The sequence below is a fragment of the Homarus americanus genome, unplaced genomic scaffold, assembly GCF_018991925.1.
Source record: "Homarus americanus isolate GMGI-L3 unplaced genomic scaffold, GMGI_Hamer_2.0 scaffold23743, whole genome shotgun sequence".
Taxonomy (NCBI): Eukaryota; Metazoa; Arthropoda; class Malacostraca; order Decapoda; family Nephropidae; genus Homarus; species Homarus americanus.
In genome coordinates this window covers 285,001-303,332 of record NW_024716296.1, presented here as the reverse complement: position 1 = coordinate 303,332, position 18,332 = coordinate 285,001, and the positions used below count along the sequence as shown (strand labels likewise).

The following is an 18,332-nucleotide window of genomic DNA, read 5'->3' as shown; positions in this document are numbered from 1 at the left end:
GTTGCGAATTTACAACCAACCATTGAACTCTCACTCACAGCAGTTGGGTTAGGTTAGACAGGTTACGTTAGGTTAGGTTAGGCTAGACCTTAAGGCCAATGAATCAGCTGAACAAAAGAATATTTCCCTGGAGTTGAGTCTGAGGAATAACCCTGAGGGGGCTCGAGGCAAGCAGGAGACATCCCGCCTGCCGGACGTGGTAACAACAATTATCACTCATGAGGTTAGGTGAAGAACTCTCATGGCCAATGGTTGAGGAAATCCAGGATTGACGTGCTCTACATACTCGGCAGATTGACCTTTTCACAGCTCTGTGTGTGTGTGTGTCTCACCCAGCAGGAAATGTGATCTCGGTAGCGAGGGATATGAAATTATCATCTGTAAATTTTCAGACCTTAACACAAAAAAAAGGTCCCCAGCTTACTGGATGATTCATGTTATATTACTGTACCGTACTGCGCTTCAGCAACTCCCATAGTGTGCATTTCATTAAATTCAACTTTTTGTGGAAGACAATTTTTTTTTTTTTTGCGTGCGGGTTATTTCTTCTTCATGGATATTGTCGTACAGAAATGAGCGACAGATTAAGAGAGATAACAATTACAGATGATATCATCAAAGGAAAGTAGCCAACTTTAAAAAATTCAAAGGCCTTGGAGTGGGCGGAGCACAGACCAAGGTAATAAAGGTGACAAACGAGATTTTCACTCCATTAAAACTCCTATTCAGGAAATCCTTCCATCAAGGTAAAGCACCTCGGGAGCTAACGTCACTACAGCACTCAAGGGTAGGTTAAGTGCAGCAGAAAACTACAGGCCGATCAGCCTAACATCACATATATTCGAGTTCTGAGAAAATTCTGAGGGACGCCATCATCCAACGCCTGACTGAACAGACTTATCAACGCATTACAACACTTACAGTACTGTCTGTCCTGAAGCGGTAACCGACTATGTGGCCCAAGGCTCACTAATGGATGGATTATTTGGTCAATCAAAGTTGCGTTGACCTCACCCTGGCTCTCGCACTGTGGCTGTATCACTGTCAGGATAAATATTAAACAATCCAAAGTATTTTTGATAATAAACTATTCATCGTTATTTAAGATCATCACAATTTTCCAAATGTTCGTAATTTGCTTAGAAATGAAGAATTATATTATGAAATGGCAACTCAACTATAGTCATGGCTGCCACAAGAGTCTCACATCAAACTTTAGAATATTTGTAACTCAATAATAACACAGTATTACTACTACTGATGATAATAGTGCAGGATAATAAAACTCACATTAAGAGTACACAATTTATTTTGTGCTTTTATTCGTTCACATATAAAGCATATTATTACAAGAACAAATAATTATATCAAACGAAATTAAAAATGTATTATAAGAAGTCTTAAGAACATTCCTAAAATGGATTTCAAACATACACATTATTGGATAAGTAGAGAGGTTTACGACTGACTGAAATTTTGTATAATGACTGTTTGATAAGTTCCTCTGCATAAGACACCATTATTGCTGTGTTCACTAAGGAAGAGCCCCGAGGAAGTCCACTAAACTGGTTATAAATTTTCAGATGCACTTTATCTAGTCTAATTTTGTAAACTAATAACTTAACCTAACCTAACAACTTAACCTAATCTACCCTAACAACTCAAGCTAGTCGAACCTGACCTAAAAGTACATTAGGATAAGTCACGTTTTATGTTTTCTATGATTGTATCTAATTTGGTTAGGTTAGGTTAAGCCTATATAGGTTTGGTTGTTTCGTTAGGCTAAGCTTAATTGATTTGATTAGGTTAGAATTAATTTGTCTGAAAATTAAATGGTTAAGCCATCGTGTTCGTGATAAACTCCCCTACATTGTTCGTCTCGAGGCGGTTCCAATCCTTCAGTCATTTAGATATATACATATAAAGAGAGTTTTTCATCACAAGTTCAACGCTGTGGTTATTATTGTCAGAAGAGACACGTGGGAGGAGAAAGACACCAATACAATCAGTAATTTCTAATTTCGTGAAAAAGATAAAGTTTGAAAACGATAAGAACTTATATTAAGGAACAATATACTGTAGTTATTTAAAAGTAAAGACGTGGTTGAAGTTACTTATACTTACGAGATGAAGTTATAACATTAAGAGTTGTTAAAAAGTGCAGCCTACGTTAGCTACCCACAGAAGGACAAGCCGAGAGATCTTATTTAACTTGATAAAAAAATAGATTTTAAATTTCTGTATCTACGAAATACAAATAAAAAAAAACATGGACGTAATACTTAGACAACTTGGTGAAATATATTTGGAAAAAGATGTGAGAATATTGATACGACTGAACAGACGAACAAATGATTTCATAACTAACTAGAACAATGAGATAAGTTTACCTTTGTAAAACATACGAAGACACACACACACACACACACAGATCCATTTTAAGTAACTACAATGGGTTTAATTAAAAACACCTGAATCGTGTAACCGGAATAGAATAGATAAATATTAAAATAAGGTAATTAATTACTTGCATCACGTCGCTGCACACAGGCGGCGTCTGTACTGTTGGGTCTACGAGGTGTTTATAAAGTCCCTTGGTGTATATGTTTACAGGCTCCTGAGGACTTTACACTCCCAAAGTATCAGGACCCCTTTGTTTTCGACAGTTTTTTGTATTCTTTACCATGTACGCTGTAACTTAGACTTACAGGAGAAATATGTCATAGTGAAGTAAATATTTTCTACAGAAATTGATGAAGTACCGATGTTTTGGGTATGTAACTTTGTCAACAGAATCTTTAAACACAAACGTCAAGGGACTTTATAAACAGCTATATACAAACAGTTATATATACGAGACATACAAATGTTATATACAAAAACTGCTCTAACATACAAAGAATTATGACTCTTATTAATACTCTCTGTTACGCATCAGTAATTTATCTCTTTAAAATACTGTGTAAATAGATGTTCACCTAATATAAAGATTTCATTCTGGGCTCACCATCTAAATGCTGAATCATTCGTACTCACTCACTTCCTTAGTTCCTAAATCACTGGGCATGTGTGTGTGTGTGTGTGTGTGTGTGTGTATACTGTGTATTTGTGGTGTGTACTGTAGACTTGGCGTTGTATATAGTGTATGTATCTGAGACGATACTGAAGCGGATGTATTATAATGTGAGTTATGTTCCTGTTATTATAAGTGTGATCTGTGTTTATACTGAGATTTCTGAAACTCCTGTGAAGCCGTGTGTCCTACAGCCCTCCCTACCAATCCCTCAGGTTGATAGTTAGGTCCTACGCGATTTCTTCAGCCTTCTCGTCTCGTTCGTCAATCTTCTTTTGTACTGTGAAAGGAAAAAAAAAAGAAAGTTGCTACCTTTTGTGTTACTATTGCTCTTCATAGCTTCCTCCTGCCGGAAGTCTTCATTGTCAAAATTATTGTCAATATTAATTAACAAGTCAACTGGATCCAACGTAATAGGAAAAGACCAAGAAAATTATTGTACTAACTGATTAATGAGATGTGTGAAGTTTGGCTGAGTTCAGTGGGAAAGGAAGACACAGGTACCTCCGAGTTACTCCAAAAGTATTACAAAGGTACTCTACAGGTACTCACGAGACTCCTGCACGATGATGACCCCCCGCTGGACCGACCATATGAGGCCGACGATAATGGGTGTGAGAATGACTTGGAGCACCGCGGCCACTATGTTCCAACACACACCCTCCCGCTTGGTGTCGTAGTGTGTAGGGTACCCACACAACACTGCAAACCCGGACACCAGCGTCCCTGTAGATGAGGACTGTCGTTAAGAGGCGTTACAGCGGTTTTCTTGTGCATATGATAAAGTGGTCGTTACGTGTATGTTAGTTGTTGAATTTTTAGAATTTGCCCGGCGAGTGGGGCTAGTTTATTGGGCACCCCATTACATCTTGTGCAAGTAAAGGACAAACGCGTTTACAGCGCCCAGCTGGGAAGCATGCGTAGTTCATTCTTGCCTTCACGTTTCATGCATTAAGGGCGTAAAAGCCTGAAAGGCTGCAAGTTACATAAAGGTAGGTAGCCTGGGAAGATATTAGAAGCATAATGTGTTGTCTAATGGTAGACCCTGGTGCCATCTGTGACCAAGTCCCAGGTTGCTCATCTGACTTTCTGCCTCATTTACACACAATTGCAGGGTCTCAATTGTTTTCTTACCATTGACAACACAACATACATATATTGTTTCTCACTTTTGATCTTTTTTTTTTCATTTTCGTATTTCTTTGTGGTTCTGTATTATTATTATTATTATTATTATTATTATTATTATTATTATTATTATTATTACAGTGTTGTTATTATTATCATTATTATTTTATTTTCAATTTTGTATAATAAATTTTATTTACTATGAATTATTATTATTATTATTATTATTATTATTACCTTTTGGCTCCCCAGGCCCCGATTTGGGTCAGTGACCTGTGCCCTTATGTGGGCTAATCCCTGTAAAAAAAAATAGATAGTGATGAGTGTGTGGGGGTAAAATTCCCGCTACAATTCATGTGTGTGTGTCAAAGCGTGGCAGGTCCCTAGTGCCAGGCCTGTCTCTAGGAGGAGGGATATCTGATCAGGGGGGAAGACGTGTTGGTGGCGGCTGGGGACCTGTAGGAGGTCATAGGGCAGATATGGGAATTAGTTTTAAAAATCGACCTATAACCATATAATTATTTTATAAAGGAAATAAATAAAATGAGTAATAATATTTACACATCATCAAATTGTAGCTAATTGAACAATGGGAGTTTGAAATCATCATTAGAGAAAACGGCGCTCAACTCTCGCCACGTCCTGGTGAAGGGGAACTTTGATTATGGCGACACCGACTGGCAGAACAATGAAAATACACAGAACGACCTTAATAACCCTACAAATAACATTGTAGAAACTCTGAGAGACAATTTTATTCACCAACATGTCGAAGCTCCGACTCACTTTGGAGGTGAGCAAACAAGCACCCAGACCATAACTAACAAGGATACGGTACTACCCATCAGCTATAATTGTTGCCTGGTACAACACGAGAACACAATATTTGGCATTGTTCTTAATTTACTTTTTTTCAATTAAATATCTGAGTCTTAGGGAGGCAACAGCCCCGGAAAAGGTCTGTTAGCCGGCTTTTGGACGATATTGTTGAATAATGACAAATTTCTGTTTTGTTTTCTTTAGGTGTTTTTCTAATAATAAGGGTTTGTGTCGCACCACCCTATGTTTAGCCCCAGGGAGGGCTATCAAAACCCATCCCCTTCTCTCGTAGAAGGAAGGGGAACGACCAGGCTCATTACATAGAGATGGGGTAGAGACCTTAGTCTTCTTACTGTGTCTCTAGATGAACAAAATGCCTATGACATGGAAATCACGACAGGAAATTTGTTGTCAAATTTACAAAACCTAACGTAAAGTCGGACACATTTGTCGTAGAAAATTGAGTACCCCAAGACAGCGTCCACGATCATGGTTTGTTTTTAATTATAATGAACGATTTTCTATCACCAGCCCCGTGCCGCAAGGAATTAAGATCTCAATGTTTGCTGACGATTGTGCTTTGTGACGTTCTGGCCCTAATGCATAACGAGCGCTGAGGCCCGAGTGCTAGTAACTCTTGACGCCGCTCAGCAGTGGGCAACGGGGTGGGGTTTTAGATTCTTGACAGCTAAAACAATACAGTAGTTGTATTGACCAGAAAAACGACCCCTTTAAGGCCAGCACTTCACTTGTATAATATTCCTATTGTGTTTCATAATTCGGTTGTATTTAAAAATTTGGGGATTGGTATTATATTACTTATATATAGAAGTTTTGAGTTATGAATATTTTGATTATTGTAAAAGATGTATTTATTTCATTTGTTTATGTTTTCGTGTCTTTGTCCGGGGTACGTTATCAGAGAGCGATGTGGGAATGACTGTTTCATCCATTGTTCATCATAAGTTAAGGAACGCTCTCGAGTTTATGGAGCCATACTCATCTGAAGGCGGAAAACATCACCACCATCACAAACTAAACACCGAAAACGGTTTTTGTAGGTTAGAAAAGATTAGATAAGGTTTTCAAGGGTTTGTTCGGTGTTCTTTTTAGTATTTTACTCCACATTTTCCTTCTATATTAAATCCCTGTCCACTTTGAACAGTCAATATTGTTGGTAATATCTGATAAAATACTGGAAAAAATATAAAATTGTGACGGAAACGTAATGCATAATTTTTCTTTGGCTCTTTTCCCCATATAAATAGAAATATGAAGTTCCTTGTTCGACCGAAAACGATTTTTTACCAAAAAACAATACTGTTACACAGCTTAGAGCCATGTCCACCTCGAATCTTAACCCAAACAAGAATTCTTATTCGAAAAAAAAAAACATGGTTTGAAAGCAATTGGAAAACCGCCAAAGGATACTAAGTATTATCCCTCCAAATGTTTAAAAGTTTTTTGTCAGACAGTTCTTGTCAGAGAAAACGAAGAAAATCTTCATACTGGCACAAAATACTTGATAATAATAACACGAACCAACAACAAACCAACCATAACGCGCATAATTCTCACCAATATGTGAAGAGTTAGAGCAGGGGTTCTCAACCAGGGGGGGAATTTCCCCCCTCAGGTTTTCAGGGGGGGGGAGGGAAACTGATACTAATATGGAAAAAATAAAGGATTTTCAGTATTATATGCATATTATTTGGAATGCACTTTTTGAGGCAGACAATCTTGGAAAGGAGGGGGGAATGACATTCTGACATATGGTGAAAGGGGTGCATGGGGCAAACAAGGTTGAGAACCACTGAGTTAGAGCCTCGGTCCGGACACACGTGAGGAGGGTGTTATCCAGTGTGACCCTCACTGCCACACACAACAGGTTTCCTCCTGTACTAACACTGGATGAACCCAAACGGCTAGTAAGCTGATAAGTGGTGAATATGATAAAAAATAAAGAAAGCCTCGTAAGGTGGACTATTAAAAGATATACACATTGAAGATGTTACTGGATAAATATCTATATGCATAACAGAGTATGTGAGTGATCGAGTTTGAGTATATGAAATAGAGATATTGTGTGTGTGAGAATCTGCATGTGTGAGAGAACTTCAGTGTGAGTCTGTGAGAATGTGTGCTATACTGCCAGATCTGGGGTCTCACCTAAGCCAGGAATTAGGTTCAACACGAGGCAGAGCACCGCTAGAGGCACAGGTAGAGTAGGGACAGCTTTCCTCAGAGTGCCGAGTTTCTCCTTGGTAGCGACTATCTCCAGCTCCTGCACCCCTCCATCTTCTGTCTCTATCAGCACCTGTAGGGTGAAACATACATGCTTTTAGAGAGCTAGAACTTAAAATACGCACTATCTAGCTCAACTCACAATTTTAAACTACATCATATCTGGTTGAGCCTAGATCGTATCACTCTCCTACATTCCTTCACTTCCCCCTACCCTTTTATCTTACCCCATAACAATCTCCAAATGTCTAAATACAACCGAATTATGAAACACAATAGGAATATTATACAAGTGAAGTGCTGGCCTTAAGGGGGTCGTTTTTCTGGTCAATACAACTACTGTATTGTTTTAGCTGTCAAGAATCTAAAACCCCACCCCGTTGCCCACTGCTGAGCGGCGTCAAGAGTTACTAGCACTCGGGCCTCAGCGCTCGTTATGCATTAGGGCCAGAACGTCACAAAGCACAATCGTCAGCAAACATTGAGATCTTAATTCCTTGCGGCACGGGGCTGGTGATAGAAAATCGTTCATTATAATTAAAAACAAACCATGATCGTGGACGCTGTCTTGGGGTACTCAACTTTCTAAGGACAAATGTGTCCGACTTTACGTTAGGTTTTGTAAATTTGACAACAAATTTCCTGCCGTGATTTCCATGTCATAGGCATTTTGTTCATCTAGAGACACAGTAAGAAGACTAAGGTCTCTACCCCATCTCTATGTAATGAGCCTGGTCGTTCCCCTTCCTTCTACGAGAGAAGGGGATGGGTTTTGATAGCCCTCCCTGGGGCTAAACATAGGGTGGTGCGACACAAACCCTTATTATTAGAAAAACACCTAAAGAAAACAAAACAGAAATTTGTCATTATTCAACAATATCGTCCAAAAGCCGGCTAACAGACCTTTTCCGGGGCTGTTGCCTCCCTAAGACTCAGATATTTAATTGAAAAAAAGTAAATTAAGAACAATGCCAAATATTGTGTTCTCGTGTTGTACCAGGCAACAATTATAGCTGATGGGTAGTACCGTATCCTTGTTAGTTATGGTCTGGGTGCTTGTTTGCTCACCTCCAAAGTGAGTCGGAGCTTCGACATGTTGGTGAATAAAATTGTCTCTCAGAGTTTCTACAATGTTATTTGTAGGGTTATTAAGGTCGTTCTGTGTATTTTCATTGTTCTGCCAGTCGGTGTCGCCATAATCAAAGTTCCCCTTCACCAGGACGTGGCGAGAGTTGAGCGCCGTTTTCTCTAATGATGATTTCAAACTCCCATTGTTCAATTAGCTACAATTTGATGATGTGTAAATATTATTACTCATTTTATTTATTTCCTTTAAAAAACAATTATATGGTTATAGGTGAATTTTTAAAATTAATTCATATATCTGCAAATTAAATTAAAAATAGTATAAAATTATGATATGTCAAATTTGAAATATATTTATTACAATAGATTAAAACTTGGTGTACTGTATATATGATTGATGAGCATCATCTTTACTAATGATAGCGTTGTTTATTTTTATAGGCCAATAACGGCCTCTGTATCGTTATGAACAAGGGATCGCGGGCACCTTCGTGCCCAGTGAAAGTTTGAACCCTCGTGCTTTGCTAGCGTACAGCGAATGAGAGTGCGCCAAGTCCTTAGACGTGCATCGTTTTCCATCGTAAATAAAATGATTAATTAATGCCTTCCTAAAGAAACCATCGACATGGGACCAGGTTTGTTCCGCTCTACGAATTTTTTTGCGATTTTTCCACCAAGTTTGATGAAAAACGATAGTGCCGTTTCGGCTGGCCAGAACAGACAGACAGACACACTGCTAGTCCTATAGTATATTAGATGTTCTTGAGTATTGGCAGCGCCCGTAAGATTTACTGTATATCAGCTAATTCATTACCTGAATATGTTGATTTATTTTCTTTCCTGGAACTTAAATACAATACTAAAATCAAAGGCAGCTTAGAAATGGACTCAAGAAGACTAAACACCAACGACAGATTAACCCAAATCAACTTTTATTTGGCGTTCTATATCTTTCAGACAAAATTAATGAGACTAAGCATTCTATACTAGTCTAGAATCAAGTTTGACATTATTTCCTAAAAGCAATATTCAACATTCACAGTAAAAAACAGTCTAAAGTAAAACATACAAGAACAAAAAATCACATCGGTCCCCTGCCGGCACAACACACACACACACACGTCTCACTATTTAATATATATATGATCTCACAATTGTTTCCATCCAGTGAAATGCAGTGTGTTGGCACGTGTGTGTGTGTGTGTGTGTGTGTGACATCCTAGAGCAGCTGCGGGCCAAATATGACGGTGGGTGGTGTCAGGAAGTTCCGGGAGCTGAGTACTAGAGTGAACAGTATATGTATAGACGCGTCTGGCCAGGATGGTTCATAGTGAGGGTCAAGGGAGACGCTACACAAACAGGCACACACACATTTTCTTAACAAGCTGCGGTTTTGTTGAGAGAATCTATAGGAAAACGTTTATATTCGTCTCCCAGAACGTGAAAACAACATCATACCATCTTTTTGTTTTTAAATCTTTAATGGCATCAGTTGAAGACACACTTAACCAAATAAATCTGACATTGGTGATCAGGTAATGGAAAAAATATCATTCAGAAATATAAATAAATTGATAAAGCCCTACAATAAAATACTCAAGGAGATTTACTTGAAAAATTAACGAAGTATTCACATGTTTTCTAACGTCTTTGGATTGTGGTTGCTTTAACTGGTGATTCTGCTCCGCTCTCTGTAATTCAACTTGTCAAAAAAGTACAGATAGAATTTCATTTCTGAGGTGAATTTTAGGTAATGGAAATACATTAACACAATCATTTATATCTTATTATTCTCCTCCTTACCACTATTGTTCTTGTCTTACTTCCCTCCTCCATTCTTTGTCTCTCTATCACTCCCTCTTTCCTTCATATTCCTTCTTTTCAGTCATTCCTCTCTCCTCCCGTTTCCCCCTTCTCTCTCTCCCTCTACCATAATTATATACAATAATTATGATAAGAAGGAAATCAAGAATCGTTACATTGTACAATTTATTTAAGTAATTAAGAGTTGACTAAAATGCTAACCTTACAAGTGTGTATTAAATGAACACCTGAAATATCTACAAGTTTATTATAACAATTTATTAGTTTCAAAGCATATCGGTAGGTTAGTAGGTTAGGTTAGGTTGGGTTAGGTTAGGTTAGGATAGGTTAGGATAGGATAGGTTAGGTTAATTTAGCGTTAACTGTTTAATCGTCAGGTGAAATAAATAAAGACTATAATGTTATTTCACTATGAAGTATTAGAATGTGTTTACCTCACCACGACTAACATACCTGGTGCTGATAAGATGGTGATTAAGGCAAATAATTTATATCGTAGTGTTTATAATGTTGACAACTTGTACTAAATGAAGTATGTACATCAAATTGTACTAAAGGGGTTAATGTACAGTAATGAGCATGTTTCAACTCTCTCTCTCTCTCTCTCTCTCTCTCTCTCTCTCTCTCTCTCTCTCTCTCTCTCAGGCACCAAGGCACTGTACACAGGGCCATAGGGTGCCAGAGAGAGTTTGGTCTTAGTGAAGGTGACCTATAATGGAATGTACCAACATACTGTAGTGGTTGGGGGAGGGAGGGAGGGGTGATGTGTTTGAGAAAAAAGAGATATTGTGCGTGTGGGTGTGTGTGTGATCAAGGGGTGGAATGTGTGTGTGTGTGAGAGAGAGAGAGAGAGAGAGAGAGAGAGAGAGAGAGATTATTCACCAAACACATGCTAATCAGTGTATACATTTTGGTCAGCATCCACGCGTGTATGTATGTCAGTCGGTATTAAGAAGTATAACCAATTAAATATGTTTACAGTAATTTATAAAGTCAGTAGTGAGTGTGCTACCCGCACCCCGTCTTCTCTCAGTAATAGTATAATTATCTCTCCTCTCCACAAGCCAAGTTAACGACGAAAACTGTGGCAAAAACTGCGTGTGTGGTAAAGACCATATATGTGGTGATGTTTTTTGTGGTGTGTGGTGGACTGGTGGTGGTGGTGGTGTGTTGGAGTGATGGTGTGTGGTGGTGGTGTATGGTTGATATATGGTATCTCCCATTCCTCCTCTTCCTCTCCCACAGCCCTCCCTCCACTCTCTCCCCTCCCACCCTCCCTCCCCCTCCCTCCCCCTCTCCCCGTCTCCCTCCCCACCTCCCTAAATGTCAAGCACGACCCTCAGCGCCAACACGAACGATAAACAGTGCCTGGCGTTCCTCCCTCCTACCTCCAGTGGCCATCCTTGTAGCGGAAGTTTAGACCCTAATCTAAAAATAGTGCCAGTGCGAGAATTCAGTATCGCCTGGCGTCTCCGTCTACTCACCAATGACTGTATGGGAGCTACCGGCATACAAATTGTTCGCCAGCCTTTTTCCAGCACTGGCATTCATCTCCGCCTACGTACTGTACTTGCTAACACTGTAATTGACCTATACGCCTTGGCTGACTTTACATGGTAGGTGACATTACACTTCTCCTCCTCTGTCATTCCTTCTTCCACCTTTACTCCTTCACTTCCTCCTCCTCCTCCCCTTGTCTCAGTATAAATTTCTCCTACCCCACTCTTGCACACACACACACACACATACACACACACACACACTGCAAGAAAGAGTAAAGAAAAACGATATTGTATTCTTTAAGTGTAAACCAATGTTCTCTCTCTCTCTAGTATGTGTTGAGGCCACTGCTTCAGATAGCCTCCCGCCTCGCCTTGGTCTGTGTATTTCTGGCGTGGGTGTGGTGGGCGGCGTCCCTCCCCACCCACTACCACTACTCAGGACCTACCACCAACACTGCTACCATCACTACCACCCACTACCATTATCACTACTGAAGCAAACTATTTAAATTTCTTTACCTATCCTAACCTAATCAAACCTATCCGAACCTAATCTAACCTATCCTAACCTAATCTAACTAAACGTAACAATTCCTTTCTTAACCTAACCTAACTTAACCTAACTCAGCCTCCGAGGAAATTGATGAAACACGTGGTGATGTTTACAGATTTAGCGAGTGACGTCACAAATTAGATTGACTGTCGATAATAATTACCTGAGCTGAGTCACGCCCACTTTCTCTCCAAGCCACGCCCACTTCCTCTCCAACCCACACCCACCTCTCCTTAAAGCCACACCCACCTCTCCTCCCAGACACACCCACCTCTCCAAGACACGCCCACCTCTCCTCCAAATCACGCCCACTTCCTTTCCAAGCCACGCCCAACCCCCCAACCCCCCACGCCCCTTACATCCTTCCTATTTATAACTTCCTGTGCTATCTAAGGAGACTTACAAGGAGGGCAAGAGGGCAAGAGAGGGAAAGGGAGAGAGGGCAGGAAGGAAGGAGAGAGGACCAGCCAGACAGACACACACACAGACAGAAAAAGAAAGAGACAGGTGTACAGAAAGAGACAGAGAGACTCTTTATCACTCCGTTGTTCTCTTACCTGACAAGACTCTATCAACCTACAGGCTTCCACATTGCACCCTCGTCCCTACCAACCACTATCACAGAAGTAGCTGATAACTGGGTCACTTTTATGTCTTGAAGTATAAGTGTTTGTAAGTATCTGGAAAACAGTGTAATGAATAAGTATAAGTGTAAATGCTTGTAAATAAGTGAGTGTTTTTATGCTAAGTATAACATCTTAAGTGAAAAGTAGACCTGTGTGTATAATCTGTTTTCGTAAGGGTAATGTAAATAAGTATAAGTAATGTAAAAAAATATAAGTAATGTAAAAGAGTGTATTGTAAGTTGTTATAAGTGGTGAAAGAAGGTGAGGCTTTCAGGTGTTGACAGTGATTGAGGAGAATTACTCGCTTAAAGACGAAGGCTGTGTTGGGGGAGGGAGGGGGGGAGGGAGGGAGGGAAGAGCGAGGGAAAGAGGAAGGGAGGAAGAAGATGGTTACTCACCCACCTACCATCAGTGAGGGTCCACAGATGGCCATTTCTCCACTGACCATCACATTATAACTCTACAGATGGCACCTACATCATGGCCCATCACCTCGAGGGCTACAGATGGCCACACCAGCCCCCAGCAGGAATCTTGCGCCTTGTGACTCACGTGGGAGCTATTTTTGCCCTTGTGTCCACTGGCTTATACCTCCTTCACCCAAGAGGGGTTAGTTGCCTTTTTCATCCTCTTCTTCCACGTCTCTATGCCCCTCCTTCTCCTGTTTCTTTTCCTCCTCCTTCTTCTTCCTCCTCCCTTCTCCTCTTCTTTCTTCCCCCTTCTCCTTCCTTCCTCACCTGAACTACACATCTCCCTCACACTCTTATACTCTCGACAACACTCCTGTCCTCCTGTCAACTCTCCAACACTCTAACAATCCTGCCACCCCTGCTACACGCCTCCCACCCCTGCCACACCCCTGCTACACGCCCTCCCACCCCTGCCCTCCCACCCCTGCTACGCCCTCCCACCCCTGCTACACGCCCTCCCACCCTGCTACACGCCCTCCCACCCCTGCTACATGCCCTCCCACCTGCCACGCCTGCACACGCCCTCCCACACACGCCTCCCACCCTGCTACACGCCTCCCACCCCTGCTACACGCCCTCCCACCCCTGCTACACGCCCTCCCACCCCTGACAAAGGCCTCCCACCACCCACACCCCAACTCTGGTACTCAGCTTTAAGGCGGCGTGAAGTAGCTAGTGGCGCGGATGTCAGCTGGTAGTTGGAGATGGTTCAGCTGAGGGAGGAAACTGTTCGACCTAACCTAACCTAATATATTCTAATATGACCGTACATGATCAAATCTAATGCGGTACACGGGGGTGGTCGTCCTCCAACACGGTACACAGGGGTGGTCGTCCTCCAACACGGTACACAGGGGTGGTCGTCCTCCAACACGGTACACGGGGGTGGTCGTCGCCGCTTCGCCCAGATGCAACTATCGCTTCAATTTTGGTTAGGTTTGTTTACATGGCAACACAGTAGTGGGTGCGGACCCATTTCCTGCTCTCTTCCTCTCTATCAATCTCTTTTTCCTGCAATTATTTCCATTTTTTCTATATAATTACTTTAACCTCTCTTACTTCCTTATTCATTACTGACTCACAGCTGACTCACTGACTCACCGCGAAGATTTAAAGAAACCTAGCGAGTAAAGTGCTTCATGGAGTAGGTGCATCAGATATGGTATGTTACTTTACTGTAATATTATTTACGTTTGACTTATAGTAACACAGGAGTATGTAAATGATGGTGTTTGTTGTTTTGTGTCGTGTGAGTGTAGGCGCCCAGATATTCCTTTGTCTCTCTCTTTTATAATTAGTTTATTTTATGTGTTATCTAAACCTTTTCTGGTTGTTTTGGTGGCAGTTACTTTGGTGTGGTTGGTCGACGAGAGAGTGTATTTGTTTTATCAATGATTAGTGTTGGTGTTGTTTATGTCACAGTGTAGGAGTGGGTGAAGGAGTCAGTATTGTTCTGAAGAAGGTAAATGTTCTCAAGAAACGTACTACTACTACTACCAATAATAATAATAATAATGATAATAATAATAATAATAATAATAATAATAATAATAATAATAATAATAATAATAATAATAATAATGATGATGATGATAATAATAATAATAATAATAATAATAATAATAATAATAATAATAATAATAAATAATAATAATAATAATAATAATAATAATAATAATAATAATAATAATAATAATAATAATAATAATAATAATAATAATAATAATAATAGTAATAATAATAATAGTAATAATAATAATAATAATAATAATAATAATAATAATAATAATAATAATAATAATAATAATAATAATAATAATAATAATGATAATAATAATAATAATAATAATAATAATAATAATAATAATAATAGTAATAATAATAATAATAATAATAATAATAATAATAATAATAATAATAATAATAATAATAATAATAATAATAATAATAATAATAATAATAATAATAATAATAATAATAATAATAATAATAATAATAATAATAATAATACACACCAACTCCACCACCGGTACCACACACCAATTTCTCACTTCCAGGAAAGAAGTTAACACAACATAACTCACTTGATTGTGTTATTAAAGTCGTGTTTGTAATGTGTCATTATGTGAAGGTATATCAAGGAGCTTATTATCGAAACACGCACATGGCCTTTTTTTTTTTAGCTAACTGTAAGATGTATGTGCAATGTAATAATTTCATTCAGATTTTCTCTGGATTAGCCTAGTTGCAACTCCTTATTCAATTTTAATCACTTGTGAACGTAATTGAATTATCTCAGTTGAATACAATATTATTAATCGTAAGTCTAAAGATTTTTAATATAATATTCCAATTGTATTTGTAAATAATTTTAAGTTTATTTGCGTTTTTATAAAGCCATTCGAAAAATAGAAGTGTTGGTCACTGGGCGCATACAGTTGGCGCAGGCGCATCACCAGACTGTGTGGCGAAAGACCTCCAAACACAACCATTAATTTTATCGATATTTGAACGTGTAGTTACGCTGTGTGCTGTGTAACAGATGGATATAACACACGAAGTCCATTAAAAGCGAAGAATAGTAGTGATTGCTTAAAAAAAAACAGGTAATTGGAATATATTTACTTGTTTCACCTCATACTGTGACCATTGTTTACGTGAGCCAGCCCGTGTGATGCTAACAAGACGACCTGTGTGGGTGATGGAGGTCATGTGTGTGTGTTATCTGCTCCACACATCTGCCAACACGTGTGAGGTACCTTAGTTACTTGTGTGTTTACTTCAGGAGTTCAGCGTGGAAGCTACAACACGTTAAGGAAGATTTAAAAAAAAATCCTTCAAGTTTGTCAATGAATCAAAGTTAATACTTGACGATCCTTAAGCTTGATCTATATTATGATTTATGTTTGGTTACAGGGACATATTAATTACATTGTGAGTTGTAGTTGAAGATTATACACAGATTTTTGCAGACAAATGGAGGTGTTTGAAGTTAGTTCACCTTTAAACTTCAGGTATGATTATTAGTTGTAATTATTTACTTATAGGAAAGATTGTCTCTATCATGAAAACCGACTAGACTTTATTCTTGGCGCTGTTGTTGCATTCATTACATTGTTTAGCGGAGTCGTGTTACCGTGGTATCCTCTCAACGCCCCAGTCACTGCAGCTGTTGTCATGATGTTTCATCCATTTCTGGCAGCCAGTGTCAATAGGGCAATATAGCAGCCATATTACTTAAATGTGAGTGTGTTTATTTAGTATTTAGATATATTAGCAATAGGCTTTAAGACACGATTAGTGCTTTGCTTGGGAATGTAGGTAAATTTTGACTTATTTACCAGTGAAATTATAAGTTTTTATTTCCAATGTAATAATTTCATGTATTTTGTTAGATTGGGTTATTTAGATGGATTATGCTCATGAATAGTCCATATTGCTTACTTTAATAACTTTAGATACCATAATGTTAGACTGAATCACGTAAGTTAGCTAAATTAAACTTCATGGATAAGCTGTATTGCCAGTCCAGTTCACTGTCGTCATCTCAGACCGTTCGTGGTAACTGTAAATTATTGTAGTTGTAATAGGAGAGGAGGGAGGTAGGTATGGGAACCGCTTCACGAACGGTAGTGTTTTTAACTTGTTCTGCTTGAAGCTGTGACCTGTGCGGTGATTTATTATTATCTCAAACTGCTGGGCTTCAGGGGTCACGATGCACAATGACTCCCCAGATAGTATTTGTCACTGGATATTGGATAATGTCTCAGTATAAGGTTGGCTATTTTAGACTGAATTATGCTAGTTTACCTCGTGTTTGAATTGTTTTGATTAGGTAACAGTGGTGTGATGTTGCTAGGTTAGGTTAAATTACCTGGTCGTAGGTTTGATTTGGCTAGGTTAGATTAAATAGCCAAGAGTTAAGCAAGATTAGATTTGAATATTCGTCTTTGCTTTGATTAAAACAGGTGATGTACCTGGGCTAGCTATGGGTTACCCGGTACATAAATTAAGTCAGACCTCCGTACAAATGTCTGCGGGCGATGCCAAAGTTTTTCAGGGGAATTAGGAACCAAACGGACTGTGAAGAGCTACAGAAAGATCTCTTGCCAGTTTCAAGAGTAGTCGACGGAATTTAACAAACGTGACTGACCGACCAGGCAGACAAAAGTAAGAAAGGTTAGGTTAGGTTAGGTTAGGTTAGGTTTTGATAGATTATGTTACATTAGCCACCAAGAAGGATAGTTATTCCCTGATATACTGTACAATACCTTACGGAACATTATCTACCACAGAAAACTGTCCCAGGAACTGCTTTGTTTTAAAGGGAGACGTTGTTAACTCAATGACGTGCAGTTGACAACACGTTCTCAATGAAACTGATGAAGATGACTGAAAAAATTATACGGTGGGATTCAGAGAGTGATTAAGGTGAAGCAGCTCGCCAGAATGATTCAGAACGTCTCAGGTGTAAAATGCCGTCTTATAAGGAATGACAAATTCGGTGCAGCAGAGTTCAGTACCGTAACTACCGTCTTTTATGTACGTTTTAATATAGAGCAAAATACAACATGATTAGGGTAAACTTGGTTAGGTTAGGTTAGCCTGGAGCTTCTCCCAGTATCCTGCCATAATCTGAAAAACCCAACAAAGTATTAGGATTTAATTAAACTTAAGCTGATGGGATTGTGTTCACTTGATTATACTGAATATGGGATTTTGTTAATGATTTACCTCGTGGGATTTTGTGTTAGAGTCAAGGATGGGAGTGGGGCAGGTGGTCTGAATGAGTCTTTGGTGTAAAATTAATAAGTCTTACCATTAATTAAACGCGTTATCTAGATCGACTGTAATTAAATAACTTTGGATAGGTTAGATTAATAATTCATATTGTTGTCTTTACGTTACTAAACAATAAAACCAAAATTAATAAACAGAACATTGAATATTTCTCTCATACAGTGAACGTGTTTTTCAGTATTTTTTTATTATTTTTTTTTTATTGTG

At 39.0% G+C, this 18,332-nt stretch overlaps 1 protein-coding gene across 1 annotated transcript in view; it reads right to left on the bottom strand.

Moving 5' to 3' along the window:
* Window positions 1–1,291: 1,291 nt before the first annotated feature.
* LOC121858081 (protein stum homolog) overlaps window positions 1,292–18,332 on the bottom strand; it is a 23,749-nt gene continuing 6,708 nt past the window's right edge. The window contains exons 2-4 of the mRNA XM_042354317.1: window positions 7,190–7,337; window positions 3,626–3,799; window positions 1,292–3,353 (exon numbers count right to left, since the gene is read on the bottom strand). Of these exons, the coding sequence (XP_042210251.1) occupies window positions 3,304–3,353; window positions 3,626–3,799; window positions 7,190–7,337 (372 nt within the window). The 3' untranslated portion in view covers window positions 1,292–3,303. The remainder of the gene's footprint in view (window positions 3,354–3,625; window positions 3,800–7,189; window positions 7,338–18,332) is intronic.